Below are 23,359 nucleotides of genomic sequence, written 5' to 3' on the forward strand. Positions count from 1 at the left end.
CATGGTACATTTCATAGGGGAGATTTAACATTTCATGGAAAAATCATAAACGTTTCATGGCATACTTCTCTGGTAGTGAATCCATAACATAAGTCTATATGACCACGTGACGTACAACGTGATACATCTTTAGAAAGTATCCGTGTACAGTACTTGATATACATATCATATTATATTGAACACATCTGTTTTGCAAGGGATCAGATTGGATAACGCGATAATACAGCTAGAACAACCTTGTCAATGTCTGACATGAAACCATTGCCTTCTGGAATTTTGATCGTTTCTCTCGTTAGTACTGTTATCACAAGTGGCAATCATCTAACTGAACCGGAGCAGTCATCTTTGAGCAAGTAAGCCTGACAGCTATAGCTATAGTTATAATCGCTCATTATTTTGGGAGACTGCAAGTGACTAGCTATATAGCTAGTGATTTTGTGTAGAGAAAGGCAAGTTTCAATAGCTAGCCATGCACTCGTACATAGCTATAGCTTACTACAATATTATTGTGTTTGCAGTGCTTTTATATTATGTTCCTCTCATGTTGATTATTGGAATTCTACTTTCAAATCGTTGACTGTGCAGAATAAATTTCTGGACCATGTATAGCTAGTTACTCTAGAACAAGAATGTTCCCTGTGGAAAAAAACTAATGTATGGTTTACCTGAAAAGCAACTTTCTTTAAGCTGGTTGTGACATCTTACCAACACCATTGAATCTGGCTTGCTGGAATATAATCGTTAGTCCAGTGTGTACCCTTTGTCACTCTACTCAGCCTACAACTGCTGTGGTAAATCTTTTTTTACATTCTGTACAAAAAACCTGGAGTTACGATGCCAAGTGTATATACCTCCCTTGATCAAGTGAAATTGAATAAATCCTTGTTATAAGCTTATACTGATCTACCTGGCTACCAGGCTAGTGTTAGTTCCCTAAGTACTATTCCACCTCATATCACATCTATTTTAAGCAGACCTGATCTCGTGCTAGTTTCCATAGATTCCATCATGCTATAGAACTGTGGTTACTAATACTCAGTGTCACTTTTTGGCTGCAAGTAACCGTAAAGAAGATCACTATGGTTCATTACTGCTGGACCTTCAACATGCTGGATTTTTGGTTGATCTTGTGACAGTTGAAGTTGGCTGTCTAGGCCATTTCATGCCAGTAACCGTTACAAAGCTTAGCGATGTATGCCATCAACTGAAGAATACAATACGTTGCATACTTCAGCAGGTAGCTCGTGTTGCTCTCTCCTGTTTGTACAAGATGTTTAACTCTCAGGCTTAAGCATCATGTGATTGGTTGATAATATTTAGTTTTAAAAGTAGTTAATTTTTTTTGTCTTCTTATTTTTTAGTAGCTTGGTAACCCTGAGACTAGACTCCTGTAATTATATTGTACATGTAATTGACATTATCATTGTCATTGTTACATGTATTCTAAGTTACATGTATGTGTTTATACGCTGTTGTTCAATTCTCTTGACGCATTTCTTATAAGTACATGGTATGCATAGAAAAAAATGCAGTAGCTAATGACACTGATCGTCAGTGTCAATAAGCACCACTAAAAGCTATTGACGCAACCCAAGCATCAAATTAAACACACTAGTTGTATAAAGGTAAGCTTTGGGTGAGTTTGGAGCAAGCTAGCATTAGGGAGCAAAACAGGGCCAACCCTAGCTCGCCTCTAACTCATCAGAACTTTACTTCACACATACAGTGAAAGACATCATCATACTTAACAAGCATGCAAACTTGAGTGTTAGCATTAGGGTCAGGTTCAGCCTTTGTTTCTTCTTCACTGGTTTTCACATCCTTTTGGTCGATACCTGGTATATAGCGATAGTTGAATGGTTAACATGGTGGACTAGAGCATTAGTGCAATTTTTGTTTTTGTTTTTCTACATTTTTTGTATAAGTTTTTGCCAATAGCTTTAGATGGTGTTTATTGACACTGACGATTGGTGTTAATAGCCTTGGCCAAAAAAAAATTGCGGTTAATGCATTATAATTTGCCTGCAAAATAAAACTGGAATTGTTTTTAATGTAACAGGAACATGAACCATTGTAAACATGAATTAATATTATCATAATATCATTGTAATTTTCTTCCTCATCCAATATTCAAAATGCTAAAGCAATTTTTTAGAGGGGATTCATAGAATTTCAAACTGGTGGTCTTATCTTGCTCTTTGGTGTTATCCTTAATGCTTGGTAAAAAATCTTCATTGTGGCATACGAATTGCAGCTCAATTAATTAAAGCTGAAATGTTTTCAAGTGATCGTGATCAAGATTTACTCGGCAAGACTAAATATCTGTATAGCTGATGGTTATAATCTGTTGCATGATGATACAGGATAGCTACAGGATATTAATTTGCAGACATAGCTAGCAAATTGTACACAACACATCTCAAGTTTCTGATATCTACCAGGAGTTTTTAGCTATACTCAGTAAATTTAATGTTTGCCAATCTGCAATCTGAGTCATTGCCTATCTACTGTTAGAGTATATTAAATGGCAACCTGTGCTTTTGTTGAGCAAAATTAATGCTAAGGTATGTTGTTAATTGTCAAATGCTAACATGTGCCACGTGTACACAACTACTATTAAGGGAGGTGACATTCCCAGACTGTGGAGATGACAAAACAACATCTAAGAGAATGCACCTGCATTCTATATACAAAGCAATTTCACTTTCTAATTCCTCCCTATACATATCATGTACCATATCATATTATCTTCATGCACCACTTGAGTGCATACCTGTTATTCAAGCTAGCAATTTTTAAGTAACAGTGAGGATTTTATTCAGAAAAAATAGCCTATATAAGGAACTGTGTTAGTAAAATGCTATTGGTTTGTTGTATGGCTACCGCCATCATGTATGTAGTTGATGACAGCTTTTAATATGTTTTTTTTCAACTGTCACAACATCTATCTCATTCACTGTGTGGGAGAGTGCATTTAGTAACGTTACCTTCCTCCCTCTAGCTGTTCAGTATCATATAGCAACATACCTAAGTTTTGTCAACAATATTATACCAATGCATCTTTCTGGCTGGGAACAACCAATGATACGCTTAGAACTGTATTGGAATCTGTTAAGGTCACCATTCTAACTAATGTTTCTGATGAAGTGAGTCTGGACACATTACAACGTCACCTTTGTTACTACTACTACCCACTGTGTGATCCATTAACTGGTGATATCATAACAGAGTGTGATGAAAGTTGTCACAGACTGAATGGAGACCATAACTATACTACCCTGCTAAATAGAATAGCCACTGAAATTATGTTTCATGGAATTGAGCCACCTGATGGTACATGTGTTAGTAGGTACTATGGAGCAGCCGGGAACATTCCTGTTAGTCCTTACTGTGTACGTACTGAAGGTATGTACTTATCACACCATGCATGTTACTAGCTGTATACGTGATGTATAATTGTACATTTGCTGTATATAATTGTGTTACTTTAAAAATAGGTGGTTTCAGTTTAATTTGAGCATAGTTTCAATTTGATGTTTATCATTTTATAACATGTTGCTTTGCCACTGCTATAATAGCAACAATGCTTTTTGTGTCTACTTAAGACTGAGGGTTATATTGACTTGTACTCTCTCTCTTACATATAAAGTATAGAATGCATGCCTGTTTGCAGTTTCATTATGCATAACAACAGAAAGATGCAAAATAACTCAGTTTGTCATACTGTAGTTTAGAGTAAAGTTTGGGTTCATGCATTTACTTACTGTATTCAATTTGTATACCAATAATTATTATGGTGTAATGAGTTAAAATGTATTTAAAATTATATAGTCATAGTACAGACTAATAAAGAAATTTGAGGCGATGGAAACAATTCATTGTGCTTTGTCTGCATACAGAATACATAAACATACATAACTATGTTTTAAATGTAAGTTACACTTGCCAATGTTGGAGTGCAGTATCTCTGAAAACCCACTAATGCATGTCTATACATATATTTACCATGTAAAGATCATAGTAAACATACAAGTTGTACATATAGCTGCATATCTCATTACTGCAATCATTCAACTGTGCTGTATCAGTTATCTAGCTAAGTTTGTGATATTTGATATGATTATGATGTGAAAATCCAATACAGCTTATATTTCATCTTCTACAGTATCAATGATAGACATACACATGTAGACACATAGATGCATGTTGAAGGCGAAAATGTACTGACTACATTTTGTGTTCCTAAATGTGTTTCATTGATTGCATGTTATGATTATATATGTTTTTCTTGTGATGTCCTAACATCATGAACATTATAAGTTTATGTATAGAAAGCATACTAAGGGATGACGGGTATACTCAGGGATGACAGGTATACTCAGGGATGACGGGTATACTCAGGGATGACGGGTAGCATATCAATATCCTAATATTGCATGCCTTGAACCATTAAAATTATCACAATTTCTTTGCCACTAGTTTGGAAATAAATATTTTTAGTGGATCCATTTTAGCTGAGCAGTTTTTATTCTACTTACTATACTATGTAATGCTGAAATTATTGATTTGATCACTGTAGATTCTACACATTCTGTACAAGATTCGATTGGAATAAGGTTTGATCATGGTAATACATAATCTACACAGTTCATCATGTTGGCCTATATCTTACAGCTGTGTCCCTCTTCCAAGTGACCACAAGTGCTACAGTATGCTATCTGCACCCTATTATGCTCCAAATGTCACAAAAGTTACTTCAAACTTTTTGATAAACATCGTAACAATAACTCAAGGCCTTCAAGACACCAATTTCTGCAGTGGAACACTTTTTTCTGTGTTGCTTTGTGCATACCTATTTCCAAGTTGTGATTTTAACACTTCTAAACTAATCCCAATTTGTCCTGAGACGTGTTCAAGAATTAATGCTGAAGTTGAAGAGTGTCGTAACATTTTGGATGACAAGGTTTTTGATCTCATTCCAGATTTGCGTGTGCTTATAGATAATTCTGATTGTTTTAATACTTCTACATACTACACTGTGCTACCAGAGTTTGTTTCAGACAAGTTGTGCACTAACCTCAGTGAGTTGAACATGATGTGTTGATTTTTCCATCATGCCTTAATATTACATACCATCTGTTTGTACTCATGCATACAGCTAAGCCATCATTCTCTGACTAACATTTATATAGCTGCTAAACAGGGCTTTAAACGGTACACAAGTGATGAGTTATGAGATTTTTAAAAATTTGAATATCTCATGTGCTTACTCACTTAATATCGGATAAAGATGGCTAGGTACAATTGCTTTGTCAACATAATAAAGTTGTTGTTATTTATTCAATAGAGGGGAAATTTTTCTCTTTGATGTTACATACATAGTCATTATTTAGGGCTTTGATAAATGTAAACAGACTATGAATATATACAGTATTTGAGTTGAAATTATGTAGTATTTCCATGAAAGTGCTATAGTATTATTATTCTTTAGCTGATGACACGTTGACCTTGTCCACTTCAGAAGGAACTGGTAAGTATAACACTGCTATAATACCATTAGTAATACCATTAGTAATACCTATATAATTAACTATTTTACTTTATAGGTCTACCGGTCACATATATTGTGGTAATTAGTGTTGGAATTGCTGCATTACTGGTGGTTATTTTTGTAATAGTTGGAATAATCTTATTAAAAATAATAACTTCTAGAAAATTCAGGTATGTTTATAACAGTTAAGTGTTTAGTCATCCATCAAAGTCCAATGTGATGAAGTGAATTTTCACTATGAAAATAAATTCGAATATACAATGTACATATTAAATGAGTGATAACTATTCATCCCTGTAATTGCTGTCAACGCATACTAAAAGTACATAAAGTGGTTTGAATGTTTCATACATTCAATCATGGTTGCTTGTATACTTACCCAACAAAAGATTGCATACTCATCAATATTTTTTTTCTAAAAAGCTTGCTATTACATGTTCACCAGATTACAGATTTACGATTTTATTAGTAATTATATCAAAAACGTCAGTGATGTTGCAACATTTTCCTCTACATAGTTTCAAATTGCCTCTGGGAATAAAAACTTATTGTTTTATGTACATATATAGTTAGTAGCTAGTCACATAAAAATTCAGCATGTCTTTCCTGGATTTAATATACGTAATTCCTATAATTATGTTTTAAAAAGTTGCTATATGCAAATAAATTACTCTTAAGGTGTTTTAATGTGTTGTATCATGTTTAGACACAAGTGTGGATATGGACAAACCAAGACAATGCATGCCTGCTCAAATCCTTCACAGTCATTACCAGAAAAGGGTAAATATGGGATGGTGTACGTACTTCATAGATCCTATGCATATATAGCTATGTTATTATCCATAGAGAATTTTAGAGAATTCAGAATTTCCAGTACAGAAGGAACGATATGTGCCAGCTCAAATCCTTGTCATTCGATACCAGTAAATGGTATGTATACTGCTTGCATGGTATTTAAAATCTTTATGGTTCTGCAATCACATGCATATTTCTTTAGATTACTATAGGGAAGAAATAAGGTCCACTAATAAGCAAGCAAGGCATTCCTACTCAAATCTTTGTCAGCCACTCTCAGTACATGGTAAATACTCATGCAAAACAGTTTTGCTGTAAAATAAGTGCATTCACAAAAGTACAAGTAACTGGTATAAAATACTCAACGGCAACAGGCATCAAATATGCCAGCATAGTAGGCTGGAGTGCTATTCCAGCATAATGCTAGCATATTAGATGGATATTTCAAACAATGGAGCTTAATTACATTAAATATAGTTTCTAATAGAGCAGTCAGTGGAAACTGCAAACTGCAATAGAGCACTCAAATGCAGCTCCTTAGATCGATACTCTCTAATCACTTTGTTAGTGAAATACTCTAATAGAGCATCCACTGATTAAGATTATTGTAAGAAATGTTGTTAACCTAGGAGCATAATGGAACACCTGTAGAGCATAATAGGTTTTAAAAATTCGGAAAATTCTGAAAGCATTTTGGGCAAAATTTTGAGTATATTTGACTCAGGCCTAGTTTAATTTGGCAATGGGGAAATAATGAAATCAATCGTTCTTGTGTACAAGGCATCATTAGGGATATAATAGTTAGACCATACGTATGTACAACAAAGGTCAATGATTTGATTTAAAATTAGTTATATTTACTCGTTCTTGACAACACCAGATATTAGCTCTATTAGTCACTATCAGTATTGGTTATTTACTTCCTGGGGCGTAGTGTTTTACGGTTAAACTGTTTCCACAGGCATTTTTTCATAAAATGAACAATTGATTTTGAATACACCAAAATGCTTGTCATGTGTGTGGTGGGGTAAGGTCAGCGTTTTTCAACTCTTTCATCTTCACCTCATCGACATCTGGGTAATGCTATTTAGTTGCTTAGCACTCACAATGATCATGAAGTTGGATTACAGTTTTCCATACTGTCTGATAATATCACTTGTCACACACCAATCTGTCCCTGCTTTTGCAAGCTTCCTGTAACACCTAAAGTTTGCATTTAGGTTAGAAGCAGCATGTTGAGCTTTACACATAAAAGACTTCTGGAGCATCACTGCATCAATCTTGTGTTCCATGAGGCTAAGTCATGACCATGCACTGCCTATATAATATATAACCTGGTCCATCTTTATAATTATCTCTTCTTTCCATTTTGGAAGGTCATGTGTACATGACCTGTGTTTGACAACGAGTAAGGGAAATATGTGTATGTATATATGTTAATGTGTGTATTTGATATGTAATGTATGTCCATGTGCGTGTATTGTACATGTGTACATGTGTTGCTATAATTATGTGTTGTGTGAGAGTGCGTATGCTTGCATTAGTTATAATAGTGTACATTTTCTTGGGACCACCATGCTGGATGTTTGTTAGATGTAGTTTAATCACGTGTTTGAGTGCTGTCTGCTAGTCAATTAATCATATGGCTATGTATACACTGTTAGCAACTGCAAGAAAGGGACATTATAAGAGTTTCATTGTAGAGTAATGGCTACATGCAACATGAAGATGCACTGAAGATAGTTACTTTAGCTACACTATAGCTATGTTGTTGTGATCTACACTGACCACACAAAAGCTAGTACATAATTCACTGGATACAGTCTAGCTAGCTATGGTCTTGTGTAGCTACAGCTATATCTTTCTTGAATTCAGGAAATGCAGTAGAAAAAATATTATGTAGTAGTAGTAGTCTGGTGGTGATAGACTGTAGCTATCACATGTTAAACATTAAGTCTTAATAAAGTACAGTAATTGCACGCACATTAAAAAAGATAATAATTATATTTAGAGGCGCGTAGTCTACGTCTGCAGTAGCTAACGTAACGAGAAAAAACATCCCTGTATGAACGTGGAAGCATTACAAGTCCATTTCGTACAAAAATCATCTCAGTGAGTCTTTAGTGTGGATTCACTTCAGTCTTCAAAGAAGGCAAACGACGAACAGTGTCCGTCTACAGTGCCCAGTGCCAAGAGATTGGAACAAGTACTGAGGTACAAAAATGTAAGATAGCTAGTTTGCGGTTTAAAATTGGATTGCGCGACAGGCTGCGAGTGTTTGGTTATTGGGGCATACGCTTGTGTTTTGTATTAATTCTTGTACGCAAGTGAGTCTTGCTGTCTTAATGATCGAGGTCATGCATAAGAAAATATTCATAGTCGGCATGTCTCATTATATATATATACGTATAGGTGATTATGGAAAATGCAGAATGTCCACTACAGAAGACTTTATGGGCACCTCTTCCATTCCTGGTCAGTCATTTCCAGTAGATGGTATGTCCTCGGGTATGTCAAGTATTCAACAAAATCTTCATGCATGGATTCGTAATCTTATAATTCTGTTCACAGAACAACTTACAGAAGAAACAATGTCGACAACTAAAACAATACACACTTGTTCAATTCTTTGTCAATCATTACCAGCAAATGGTAGCTACATACTGTACATAGGTGTTTAATTAAGCATGGCTTGTTTGTTCATAGGTCAGTTAAGAGAAGATGAAATAACTGCTACAAGTGAAACAATCCAATCTTTAACAAATCTGTGTCAGTCATTGCCAGTGTACGGTATGTGTAAGCATGTAATATAGCACTGCCTCCATACCGGCATGCCATTGTGTTTATAGATCATTACAGAGAGCACAGGATGTATACAGTGGAATCATTACATACCTGCTCAAACCCATCACTAGTAGAAGGTAAGATACATAAATGTATTTATCCACATCTTCATGCTCATCTTATTCACAGATACTTATGATACAATGCCTACTATAGATGTATGTAACATTTTGAGATATATTAAAGTGAAGTTTTGTGATGTACTGATTCCTATGGAGTTTATTAACAAGCAACACTCCCTTGGAAAAGGTCAGTCACTAGTCGACTAAAACTGAAGGCAACCCAGTTACCATTTGAATTGTATGTAGGAGCATTTGGCATTGTCCACAAAGGAGAGCTTGTTGAATCAGATGGATCAGTTACACCAATTGCTATTAAAACTATTAAATGTGAGTCATTGAATCACATCACAGATGGAGATATTTCAATGACTTATAGCCTCCAGATTAGATTCTTTAAAAGAACTTGTAGCAGAGACAGCTATCATGAAGAATTTCAGTCACCCCAATGTGTTACAGTTGTTAGGAGTATGTGTGGACTCCAGTGATGATGATATGTTCAAAGTGATCCTACCATATATGCCTAATGGTGACTTGAGGGGTTTCTTAAGAAAGAACAGAGTAGAGCCAACAAATACTCATGATTTTCCAGAGGTATGCAATAATGCTCTAGACAACCATACTATGATCTGTAAATTAAGCCGCATGTCTTTTGTTATGATTCATACACTTATAGAACATTGATGAGTGTGGACTTATAAGGATGTGTACAGACATAGCAAAGGGAATGGAATATCTGTCAGACAAGAGATTTGTCCATCGAGACCTTGCAGCTAGGAATTGCATGTATGTACGTTTACTGTATACATATGCTGTATTTACTTGGTTAAATGCTGCAGCCTAGTGTCAAAAATCAGTGTGGCTGCTATTTAAGGGGGACCACTATTCAAAGGCAGCATTTATATTATAGGTAGCTCTTAAACTGCAGCCACCACTCAGTAAAGCAAACAAAAATTGTTGTTATAAGGAAAGTATGGACTTACTTCATGTTTAGACGTTTAGTACAGTAGCTCTAGTGCATTTCACTGTGATGTGCACTAAAAGAAATGGCAGATAAAAGGTATTACTTCTAGATACACACTGTAGATTCTTTTCCTTACTGAGAATACTACTGAATAATGCTGCTGGATTGTCTACCTCACCTTCCTAACTCAGAAAATTCCTTAGAAAAATCAAGGACCATGGATTCAAATTATAGCCATAGCATTTATTCAAGGGCAGCATTTATATGGAATACCGTATTTCCTTTGTTAACACCGCACCTGTAATAGTTGCCACATTAGAACAGTGGCTACACTGTATCCTTAAAGATAGAGCATAATAGCTATGATCACACAATGTTATGTATATATGTTGAATGTATTAAAGCATTGCTACAAACAAAAATCATTTGGTATGTACATGTAAATTATATAATTTTATGCTTGTGCAGGTATGCATTCATGTGGCACATACAACAGAAGCTCCAGCATCTTTCTTTTTATGTTCTAGTGCCTTAAAAGTATAATCATTTCTTTCTCTTGATGTACTGTATGTGACACATGTACACACACACACACACACACACACACACACACACACACACACACACACACACACACACACACACACACACACAACACACAACACACAACACACAACACACAACACACGCACGAAGACCTTTATGCCTTCCTCTCTCTGCTTCCTCTGCCTTACATAGAAACCATTTCTCCTTAACCAACCTTATAGCTTGTTGTGCAGCTCTACGAGTAGCAGCAACTTGTGTTTATCTCTCTCTTGTTTTGTACTCAACCACAAGCTATACATTCTATTCCTCTCCTCAAGTAAAGGCCTTACCTCAGTAGAACTATCTCTAAACCAGTCAGGTTGTCTACTACTTGAGAGACCTAGTTCTGTTTCAGCTGCCTTACACATTCAGACTTCATAACATTCCATTTCTCATGAATATCATTATGCTCATTCCAGTGTGCCTCCAACTGCTCATTCACAGACATTGAATACCTACCCTTAGCTGTCAACTCTCCTTGATCATCAATAACACCATCCTGAAGACAAGAAATATTCCATTTCTTCCTAGTTTGCGCAAGTGGTCTCCTAAAATACTTCTTCCTACCAACTAAGATCTTTGCCCCAATAACCTGTGATAACTATTACAACCAGCTCCACGCATCACAGACACATCTAGACATCTTCTTTAATCCTTTTTAATGATCACATAATCAATACAGTGCCACTTCTGTGATTTTGAATGTTGCCACACACACACGCACACGCACACACACACACAAACACACGCACAAACACACACGCACACACAGTGCAGGACATTTGTCAATATTTCCTCATCAATATTCAAAGAGATAAAGAATTTGTCAAAATTTCCCCCCCGTCAAATTATTGCGCTGTACAGTATACTAATAGAATTGCTGGAAATAGATATAGATGTGAAAAGACTTATCCCTATTATTGAGTAATGTTTGATTTTGGAATTGCACAAACATGCATATCTTCAGTGAAGTTTACCGTAATAAACTAAAGCAAGAAGTTGTGCAATAACCTAGAATATTAATGTTTCACTAATACGTATCTACACAGGATTAGGAAAAAACTAACTTTGTTGTACACCAGTATAATGTGCTAGCATGTCTGCACAAACTGATACGTATACTACTCACACAAACATTAGGTTGTGGTTTCAACTTCAAGTTCAATATTTTACTTCAATGCTAATCACTCAGTACATTGGGTGAATACGAGTCTATGCAAATTAATTATTTGTCATGCTGTGTGTGTTTATGTGTGTGTGTGTTTTGTGTGTGTGTTTGTGTGTGTGTGTGTGTTTGTGTGTGTGTGTGTGTGTGTGTGTGTGTGTGTGTGTGTGTGTGTGTGTGTGTGTGTGTGTGTGTGTGTGTGTGTGTGTGTGTGTGTGTGTGTGTGTGTGTGTGTGTGTGTGTGTGTGTGTGTGTGTGTGTGTGTGTGTGTGTGTGTGTGTGTGTGTGTGTGTGTGTGTGTGTGTGTGTGTGTGTGTGTGTGTGTGTGTGTGTGTGTGTGTGTGTGTGTGTGTGTGTGTGTGTGTGTGTGTGTGTGTGTGTGTGTGTGATAAACCAAGATGAGTTCACACTCACACTCATGTGGCTAGCTACTTAGAATGTAATATGATTATTTGTGTAGGGTCGATGTGAATCTAAATGTCAGAGTGGCAGATTTTGGCCTAACTAGAGACATATACAGCACTGAATATTACAGAATAGAGAAACATACCACATTACCTGTAAAATGGATGGCATTAGAATCACTACTGGATGGATACTTTGATGAAAAGACTGATGTGGTAAGTTACACCTCATCCAGTAAAGAAAGCCAACACAAAACATTTAGATAGTGTGCACAGTATCTAACCAAGCATGCAGGTATTTATTGCTAAAACTGTTTTCTATATAATACATAACTTAGTTTAGTTTATTTCGTGTATAGTGTTCAAGTTCATTTGCTATTTACATACCTTTATAGTGGTCATATGGAGTCACATGTTGGGAAATTTTCTCACTTGGTAGAATACCATACCCTGGACTAGATAATGGTAATGTGATTACTGTTCTAAAACATGGCAAAAGGTTGGATAAACCGATCCTTTGTTCACAGAAATTGTAAGTATATATTACGTGTATCTATGTAGACATTGCTTCATTGCTTCAGCCTGTTGGCATACTGCAGTATGTACAATGCATGCATCATGGACTTACTTTTGTCCTCCTTTGCATATCATGTCTGTACAGTGACAGTGTCAAGTGTTGATTTGCAGTAGCACATTGTGGTTTCCCTCTGCTAACTATCATATCAATAACAAAAATTGTCCATATTTCCATAGTGACTGGATTGATTATAATAAGTACTGTAATCCTGTAATGGGCTGAACGTAGTTAAAAGTGAAGCATATTGGTGACTTCACTTTTCGGTAATCAATAGTTGGGGAGCACGTTCAGATGCAAAGGTAAGTTAATGATGTGTCAAGGGTGGCTCCAGGAATTTTGGTTACTAGTCTGGTAACAATTTTCACCAAAAAATTTCTAAAACTAGCATTTTAAACATATAATATGTTGGGAATTGATTGATTTAGGCTGCTTATGCTTGTTTCTGCTGCACATGTAGTGTCAGAAGCAGGCTAAAGAGTTTAGAGGTGGAGCCATGTGAAATTTGAATGATGCAACAGACATGCTGGGGGTATGCCCCTAGGAATAATTTCAGGCTTATACACTCTGAGATATGATTTTAGACTATTTTTACCTTGTGATACAGGTAAACTAAATAACTTTTAAAAATGCACTAACGGAGTAACATTACAAAATCACTATGGAAATTAGATCATGTTTGTCCACCATAGAGGGTTGAACAGGCTACCCATATCTAACATCGTACAACTGCAAACTGTAGCTGCTGTGTTTTGTTATTATGAGCAAACAATGGGACCATCCTGTTGCTGTAGGGTGCCAGCATTCACACAATACATGTTGTGGCAGTCATTTTGCTAACCTGTATAATTACAATCTTTCTAGAACTATGAAGCATTTTCAGTGTAGTACAGTGCTTCCACTAGGTGGAGTTACATCAGCTCAACAGCACCTTTTCAACTCCATCTATATTTCTTGTCTATGTTTAAATCGACATACTTGAGTAGACCATTGTGTTTGCCTTTCCTTTTATGTGTAATAGAATTGTAGTTTTGTGTCATGTAGGTATGGTATACTAGTACTTGTTTGCACTTATGTGTGTTATATTCAAAGGAAGAATGACTTTTGCTGAATACCAATCAAATCAGTTGACTGCTCTATTAGAGTATTTTTATTCTGAAATTTTGATACCTTTGCAAATAAACGGAATATACTTGACCAGTTCTGGAAACCTCAGAAATTCTCTCTGGATTAGTGTCTGGCACCTTTGAAGTGGTCACCAGTCAAAGTTATGTTAAAAGTAAATTAACAAATACAAGGAAAAATCAGGGATCATAGAAGGGAAACAATTAAAGGAGGCTACAGATATACTAGTGGACATTTAATCCGTTATTCAGTCTATATCCATGAGTGATATTTCCAATAGTATATTTGCAACTTCCTTTTTTTCAGTATAGCTACTTAGACTGAATTAGATTAAACGTCCTATCTGTAGGTTTATGTGGCCTTTCTCACTTTTTATTTCTATGATCCCTAATCAAACTTAAAATTCCTTCTACTTGCTAATTTATAGGTAAAATTTGCAGCATTTCCAACTTATCTAGCCATAAATATTTAAAACAGCAGAAAATGAAACAAAGTTTCTTCTTTAGTGTTAATGCTACAGTATACAGCTTTTATAAGCTATAAAGACTTGATAAAAGGGAGGATACGATCCCTGTTGTAAAGACAAAATCCTCTTTTTTCATGTTAAGGTTACTGTTTAAGAACACGTTTTATGAGATGGTAGCTGCTCTATCCGGGTATTTGAATGTTCTATTAGAGTGTATCAATCTTTATGTGGCTCCAATCCATGAAATTTCAGCAAGATCCAATTATAAGAATGGGGCTAAGCCCACCCCTTAAAAGGGCCTTCAGCTGCCCCCTCCTTTCCACTGCTTACAGTGCATGAAGTTTAACTCAAATTGGGGATGGTGACTCAGAAGTTTTACCACAAAAATAGTATACTTTTTACTGTAGTATTACTATGTGCTATTATTATGCATTTGTTGGTTCTGCATAATATACACTTGTCTGTCATATACCCACTGTGGAATTCATTGGCTGAACAACACAATATCATGTGTCTTAATTATCTATTTAATAGTTATACCATGGCTGTGAGGGATTTTTCTGATTATATACACCCCGAAACACAAGGGCCGCAGGTCCGAGGGCTTAGGGTATATACCAACACAGTCATGGTATAAGTGATATAAGCACACTCACCTGAAAGGTGAAATAACTACAGAGCACTCACCCTGTTCCTTTTATACATCAGTATATCATCACGATCGATAGTGGTTTAATAGCGTGGGCTAATAGCCAGTAGAACATTATTGATATATGTCATAGTCTATTAAAGTTTTAAAATGAAGTAGGGATCCAAGCGATAAAAAGTAGTGAAGTAAGAACTGAATTATGGTAATACAGCACAGCTCGGTGGGAAAATCCCTACATTGGCATAATTATGACAATCATTTTGTTCAATGCCAAAGTAGGGATTTTCCCACCGAGCTATGCTGTAATACATCATTCACTCCACTACTTTTTTTTTGTTTGGCATTTTGTTATTGCATACAGCTATACATGTGTGACTGTACTATTAGGGTGACTGCTGTATTAGAGTGTCTCAAGTCAGCCAGGGGGTGTACCATTATATTTCATATTTTTGTTGTGCTAGCATTGTGAATACAACTAGGCCAGTAATAATGGGGTGTGTCATCATTATAGATTATGTGATCTCAGTGATTGATCATTACTATTCAACCAAGTTCGCAATAAGCATGGCACCGAACCTATCGTGAAGTTACAGGTATCTTCTGAGTATAAGCATTTAAATAAGTTTGCATCTAAATATGTTACTCAAGGAAAGTGTTGATAGGGAAAATTAACGCCTTGACGTGGTTTTATTGCAACAACAAGAAAACGATTAGCCCAATTGAAGATAAAATAAAAGACAAGGCAAAGAGGGTACAAACTCATCAGAACCCCAAAAGTGCTATTGTAGCGTAAAATGGTGGCCATGGGCTGCTTTGTTTGGCCTCTAGGCTTGCAACTGTAGGCAGGCAGGCAGGCAGGCAGGCAGGCAGGCAGGCAGGCAGGCAGGCAGGCAGGCAGGCAGGCAGGCAGGCAGGCAGGCAGGCAGGCAGGCAGGCAGGCAGGCAGGCAGGCAGGCAGGCAGGCAGGCAGGCAGGCAGGCAGGCAGGCAGGCAGGCAGGCAGGCAGGCAGGCAGGCAGGCAGAAATCTGATCTTTAGCAAAAAAAATTTAAATTCTATATCCAGCTGCCTATTAGTGTTTTCTGTTTTTAATGCAGTGTTTGATGTTAGATGGACTAATATTATCTATAAAGGTGATTTTCATTCCTAAGATGTCTCTAGGATGATTTTTGAAGGCAGAATGTTAGGCATCGCTTGTCATTTTTGAGGGGATCTGTACTTAAACGATACTACCGTATCATTTGATTACGCTTTACACACAGCGCCAGAAAAATGGCGACTTTGAGTATGTGTACTATATTAAGCCTACTAACTTCACTATTGAGACAGTAAGTAAGTATTAAGTTAGGACTATAAGCTACTCGCCTATTCAAATAGTTATCCTCTGTGTTGTTCCGTGGTCTGCTCAATGGCTGACATGTGGTAGGTAGAAATACGCATTCATGCATTGACCATACAATTGTTTTACTTATCATTATTGTCATTTTGTAACTGCCAACTAGTTGAAACATAGCAACTACACTGAGTCTAGCCTGGCCTGTACACCCAAACCCATAATTATATGCTCCATGTCACTCTTTATAATAGGTCGAAGCGTATTGTATCTTTTAACTGGTTGGGCATCAAAGCCACGAGTAAATCACATTCCCCCGGGCAATATGCAAGTTAAACACCAAGTGGCACTTTTTAATGCCCATGCTAATGTTATATATACGTACCACACCTGTAGTGGAGATCAAAAGTACCACACTGTGGTATATAAATGATATACCACAGCAAACTGTGGTATATAACTGATATACCACGCTTTGTGGCTACGCTTACCAAATATGATGTAATTTCACACATTCCACGAAATCCTTATTTAAACGGTAAACAAGTCTGTAATAACAAGCACCTAGAATTATTCACCTGATCAAGAAAATTTTTGATGAATTCTTGTCTCCTTCGTGGATAACTCACTATCACAAGTAGATGGGCATGGCACTGCTAAAAGTCTAAAACGCATGATCCATCAAGGATTTCTACTGATTTTGATCTTCAACAGGTGCTGTTTGACTATAAATTGCTATTTTAATTGTTTCATCAACTTAGGTATAGAATATAACAGTTATAACACGATTACTCGGTATATGACTAAATCTAAGCACTCTCACTTGAGCGCTGTGTGCTCTAGTGAATCATGCATATATTTTGTTTATATATGTTCCTCGAAGTGTGTTATAGCTACAATATATATACAAATACACACAAAAAAATTGGAATTTTTAACTAGAGTAGGGATCATAGCACATCGATAAAAGCACTGAAACAAGCTGGAGTAGTGCATGATAACAGTAAAGCAATAAGAAGTGTTATAGTGTTATATCCCTACTGTGCTCAACATACCATAATGGAAATGCACAGTAGGGATATAACACTTCTTATTGTTTTACTGTTGTTTAAAATCGTGCACTACTCCAGCTTGTTTCAGTACTTTTTATCGATGTGCTATGGTCCCTACTCTAATTGAAAATTCCAATATTTTTGTGTACTTGTTTGTTAGCTTTGTTTTGTAAAATAATATTATTATGACTGGTGAACCCACACATACCGCATCAAAAGAAAGAAAAGGTGCTGCGTGCCCCAGCTACCAATCATTGTCCGAAAATGGAGTATCCATTATGCTTTGTTGTCAGCTATGTTCAATCTGTAGTCACTCGTGGAAACAGTGTAAAATTTGTAATGCCTTCAATCACTGTAAACCCCTACAAGTTTAGTTACTTCCCCAGCAAATGGAACAAATTACCCCCTTGTGATTGCTCTGTAGATAATTTCAAGATAATTTCAAGATCACAGAAATCAGTGACTGAAATTATTTAATATATTGTATTATACTCATTAATTTTATGAGGTTTACATGTTGCAGTATGCCAAAAGGAATGTGTCCAGCTGAAGCAATTTGAACAATGAAAAAAACAAGCCCGTAGCCTTAGCCGTTATTGAGTTACGCTTGTCTGAAGGTATCAGTCAGTCAGTTAATCAGTCAGTCAGTCACTCAGTTACTCTGTCAGTCAGTAAAAATTCCGTTTTAATATATATTTTAAAATTCCGTAGCAACTTGTTGAAAGTATTTTGGGTTGATCGGAAGGCTAGGTTTTACCTAACCAATACTGCCTCATCATCGTCAGGAAAAAGTAAGGCTGGTTTTTTTGGATGATGTTTTTTCATGGGCCATGCCCACATCTTTTGGTCCCTACTATACAGTAGTGCATAAACAAATGCTAGAATTGAGCGTTCAAACGTTTGAATGAAAAACTGTGAATTGTTTGAATGTTTCTAATATTTAAAACCCACAATCAAAGGTTTTTATTGAATCTAACGAGCAAGACCTGTTGCTGTAAGGATTCTATGCACTTACGTGTTGAAGTACTCTTTGTTATAGACAATAAAGTAGTGAAGTAGTAGTTTTATCGCTGTAATCAATCTTACACCTGGTGAGTGAGCTGGCACGTGTAGCATTATTGGCTTCACATGTACCTGACTGTAGACACCAGGCTATTAACTAATAGCGAAATACAAGTTTCATCCATGTAAATAACTTAACACCTGGCACGTGTCATGTCTTGTACTACTTTCAATTGCACATGACCTAACTATATACATTGGGTGCCCACCTATACAGGATTCAAATGTTGTGAATTTGCATTCGAATGCTCCTAAACTAACGAACCTTCGAATTTCAGAACTTTCGTTCATGCACTACTATACAATACTATCTTACTGTATTATATATATATGTGTGTGTGTGTGTAAGCTCCTTCTTGCTGTTAAGAAGAAAATGTAGAACTAATATACTTGAGTCTAAACTGAACTATCAGTATAGTTACATAAGCTTTTGGAAGCTAAATAAAACTTTTGATGTTGTATACAAATCTACTTAAAAGATTGAAGCTTGAGTACTTTCATGGTCACCATATCCTTGTTTGTATCTATGTATGCCATTTTTGTTTCAGATATAACCTGCTTCAAACAACATGGCTAGAAAGTGCTCCAGACAGGCCTTCATTTGGGGAAATTGTAAAAACATTGATTGGTAGTACATTGAGTTAAGAATGCTTGTTTTCTCTTTGTAATAAGTATGAATGTATTTAATAATTTTAAAATGGATGAGTAAGATACTACTAACATAAAATGTGACCAGATGTTGGAAAATCAGCCTTAAGATAGGAAACTTACTTAAAGATAATTCAAATATTTGTCACCATGCAAACAGCTTTTCAGAGATTGAAATTGTTAGACTGGCGAGTGTATATTGTCAGTTATTATTATAATGTTTGTATGTAATTCCTTAAGTAAATCATGTAGATTTTTGGTTTAGACAAAGGGCTCAGGCTGTATATAGTCCATAACTATAACTATTGTGTAGCTAGCTAGCCCTGTCATGTTGAAAACAGTACCATTTCCATTAATATATAACACGTGGCCAGCTGAAGTTGATGTCATGGATATCATCAATCACAGCCACTTGTGCTGACTTGGTGTACAACTACATAATAACTACATAATGACTATTATGTCAAAGCTACTATATACTTTACTGAATCATAGCTATAGGCATCCATACAATATGGCTGCAGTTTCCCCTGTTAAGATTATGAATTACTAAGTAACTAAGACTGTTGATTAGTGTTGAAGTATAACAATTGACTCTTGATAGATCAATGCAATTGCATTACTTATCAGTGCTAAGGAAGATAGTGTTTGCAGCTAGTTCTGGCTGTAGATTTTCATATTAACACAAAGTTGTGTGGATGTCAGCATCAGCTATATGACATTGCTGCGACTTAGTTATATACTTCACTTTTACAGGGGTATATATAATAAATGAGATGATGATTTTTGAACAGAATAAGCTGTTGATCTGTAATCAACAACTGCCTTTTGAACTTCAGAGGATATACAGTAGCTATGTGGATCACTCTTGTCAATAGCATTTTTTAAAGTTTGCACAAATCTGTCAGCTTCACTGTTCAATTTGGGACTAGTTGGCTACTCTATAAGGAGTAGTTAGTTTTAGTGTGCTATTTAAATTACATGAACTTCTGAAGCAAATTAATGCCAAACAGTGGACCATGATCATCATTGATCAAGTTAATGCTCATGAGATGTTTAATAGTTGCTTTAGCTGTTGTAAATTTTAACTAGCTTACTGTGAATTTCACTGCCAAGACTAGTGAGTCTCTATGTATAGTTCATAGAGTCTTTGCCATGGACATGGTAGTCCCATATTGGTGTAATGATATTTTGTACACTATCAATCAATCAAACCACCTCACTAGTGAAGTGCCTTAGTGTGTACTAAGTGCCTCTAAAATAACTATTGTTAACTGGTGTTTAAGAATTTGTAGCTGTTCAAACAGCTTTCTGCAAAGGCCAAATTGGCAAATATCAACAAGACTAAAAGGCAATTATTTGTTGCTTCAAAAAATACAACAACCTACTATTGCAAATTAGCCTGTTTGTGCTCCTCCCCTTACTAGCTCCTGTTCTGCCCCCGAACAGAAACCGCTTTATAAAAACATCTGTCCAGGTCCCAAATCAGCAGTACTAGTAGTTTATACACCCCTTAACTAAGGACACCTGATGCAATGAAATGAAGACTATAGAAGTTGTTCTCAAAGCGTGGGATAGGCAGTTTAAGCCAGGGAGCTGAAGCATGTCAGCTCCTGAAAAATTTATACAAACTTATACCTGATGTAACTATAGTGTGTAAAATAATAATTGGTGGTCCAGCCATGACAATCCAATATGACGTAACAATTTGGTAGAGAATGTAGTAATTCAATCAGATTCAATGATTCACTGTTCCAAATAATTATTATAGAAAACTCTTCTGATAGTAGGTTGCTGATGACCATGGTACCGTGGGTGGTAATAGCAAGTGTTTTAAGTAGAGATAAAGGGGTGGTAGTGTTGTGGCATGTCAATGAATATGGCTTTGTTAACATGACAATAAAACATAGTTAGTCTACTTTGTATTTTAGTGAAGGCCATTTTAGTACGGGTATTTTTCAGATACACTGTACTTGTCAAACGATAGTCCCCCAACCCATGTAGCAATTCTTCATTGAATCTTCTTTACTTTATAATTATCAGCAATCAAATATTGTAGGTAGGGACTCAAATTATTGCAGTATATTCTAGAGCAGCATCATGTAAAATGTTGGGCATTTTGTGCACTTTGTGACACAATTGTGAAACTTTCAACATAAATAGTACTTCTGATGACATTTAATTTTTGGATAGAGTGCCACTGCAGATTTTTGCCTTTGGCAACTTTTACAGCTGTTTTTGCATTGAAAATTGCCTGTGGCATTATTTTACACTGTTTCAAATTACTGTAACGGTGTCGTTCTATGAAACAATATGACTTTTGTTTGTTGTGAATAGCTTGCTCCACTGCAAAGTTATTATTACTTTTATTACTCTTAAAATTTGATGAATTTATTTGCTCTTGGGATGTAAAAACTGAATTGCCAATGAGCAGTAAAATTTATAGAATTTCATGGCTAATATGAATTATTATAACTAACTTTGGAATGAAATCACCTATTTACTTCAAATAAAAACCGGGTTGTTTCTTTCAGCAAGACCTTTAGCTAATTTGAAACCATGTTTTAGCAGTGTAACAATTTAATAATGCTTCAGGGAGATAAAGACAATAATGATGCATTTTCAATACATACAAAGGTTACCAAAGGCCAAATCTGCAATGGCAATTGGAGATATTCATTCATAAAGAAATGTAACAAGATATACAATTTATTTCATAATTGTATCACACATATATTATATGAAAAAACGTTTGCACTATGCCACTCTACTAAACTGGTCTTAAAACTACAAGGGTAAAGTAGGCAGTTTCTTTAACTTCCTTGGTGCATTTGTTTAAGGGATGTTTAATAAGATTTAGGACTTTGGTTGGCTTTATTCACTTTGAGTTGGATATGATGGGACCATCTCATGGAGCTGTGGAGCCTGACCATAGGCGGATCTGATGTGGGCCAAGGGGGGCTTGCCCCCCCCCCTCCCCAACCCTGGCTCTTCTCATGCCTCCCATGGACTTACAGGACTATATTGGCACCAGAAACAGGAATCCTGCATTCACACTGTATTCTGAAATACAGAAAGCCAACAGGCAAATAGAAGATGACATGTGCACTTTATACTTATAAACTGTACACTATGAAGAAAATGAGACAAATAAGTTTGAATTTTTGTGCAAAAGATTGAGATGCTCTAATAGAGCAGTCCAGGGCATAGCCAGGATATTCGAAGGGTGGTCCCACAGCAGTATTGAGCTACCAGAACCAGGGATGCATCCTCCAGCCATTGGGAGACTTTCAATATTAATTTTAAAGAATCAAAACTCAGCTACATTTTATGCAAAAAAGTACATTAATTATATAATGCATACAAATGCTCCTGGGATGAAGCTAGTACTATATAAAGCTACCTAGTGGAAACAGACAGCATAACACATAGAGACACATATAGTAATCTGTAAGTGATGGCTATCTCACTGGAACCATGAATCTACTGATACAAATGGAATGATTTACAATCAAAACATTATAACTATAAATATGCAAGGAATGGATTCATTTTGCATACATGTAACACAAGCAATAGTTGAAGTTCTATATTTTTAAATACTGCACACCAAAGCTATAGCAGTATAAGGTCATGCTCAGCTTTGTATTTAATGTTAGATTGCCTGAAACACTTCACTGATGAAGTTCCTAACATATGGATATTTACATGCATTTATACGTGACTGCTCTATTAGAGTATATACGTGACCGCTCTATCAGAGTATATCGATCGTTTTTAAGAGGCCTCATGTTACCTCTGTAAATCTTTCCCTGAGAAATGAATGCAAGCTGTGCTGTGCCATACACTATTACGTACTCATTTTTGTCCTGCCACACTAAATGGTGTGTTGGGGTCCTGCTGTAAACTCAGAAGTCTACATTTTACAGAAGGGTTCCTGAACCCCTTAGAACTACGACCCTGCAGTCACAATTCTAATGTTATTAACTGGCATGCAATTTTTGGAAATTATAACAACAGTACCTTATATTTAGTATGCTTCACCAAAACAGGGTTGTCTATTTACTATATGCTTTGCGAAGTA

General features: G+C 36.0%; 2 protein-coding genes across 11 annotated transcripts; both read left to right on the forward strand.

Moving 5' to 3' along the window:
- The first annotated feature begins 219 nt into the window (after window positions 1-219).
- LOC136261175 (uncharacterized) lies at window positions 220-5,104 on the forward strand. Its single transcript, XM_066055148.1, has 4 exons — window positions 220-353; window positions 3,002-3,405; window positions 4,580-4,616; window positions 4,675-5,104. The coding sequence occupies exons 1-4, from the start codon at window positions 244-246 to the stop codon at window positions 5,102-5,104; spliced, it is 981 nt and encodes a 326-aa protein (XP_065911220.1). The 5' UTR covers window positions 220-243.
- Window positions 5,050-19,340, forward strand: LOC136259718 (tyrosine-protein kinase receptor UFO-like). 10 transcript variants are annotated; one of them, XM_066053228.1, is made up of 17 exons: window positions 5,050-5,081; window positions 5,492-5,530; window positions 5,607-5,721; window positions 6,258-6,331; window positions 6,398-6,481; window positions 6,549-6,632; window positions 8,759-8,854; window positions 8,918-8,998; window positions 9,053-9,136; window positions 9,196-9,267; window positions 9,320-9,439; window positions 9,499-9,579; window positions 9,629-9,843; window positions 9,926-10,035; window positions 12,424-12,583; window positions 12,763-12,899; window positions 19,176-19,340. In XM_066053228.1, the coding sequence occupies exons 4-17, from the start codon at window positions 6,289-6,291 to the stop codon at window positions 19,270-19,272; spliced, it is 1,464 nt and encodes a 487-aa protein (XP_065909300.1). In that variant the 5' UTR covers window positions 5,050-5,081; window positions 5,492-5,530; window positions 5,607-5,721; window positions 6,258-6,288; the 3' UTR covers window positions 19,273-19,340. The 10 variants fall into 10 exon arrangements, with proteins under 10 accessions (XP_065909300.1, XP_065909299.1, XP_065909297.1 ...); XM_066053227.1 differs by lacking the exons at window positions 5,050-5,081; window positions 5,492-5,530; window positions 5,607-5,721 and having other exon boundaries at window positions 6,223-6,331; XM_066053225.1 differs by lacking the exons at window positions 5,050-5,081; window positions 5,492-5,530; window positions 5,607-5,721 and having other exon boundaries at window positions 6,223-6,481.
- Window positions 19,341-23,359: the final 4,019 nt, after the last annotated feature.

Source organism: Dysidea avara, chromosome 7, assembly GCF_963678975.1.
Source record: "Dysidea avara chromosome 7, odDysAvar1.4, whole genome shotgun sequence".
Taxonomy (NCBI): domain Eukaryota; kingdom Metazoa; phylum Porifera; class Demospongiae; order Dictyoceratida; family Dysideidae; genus Dysidea; species Dysidea avara.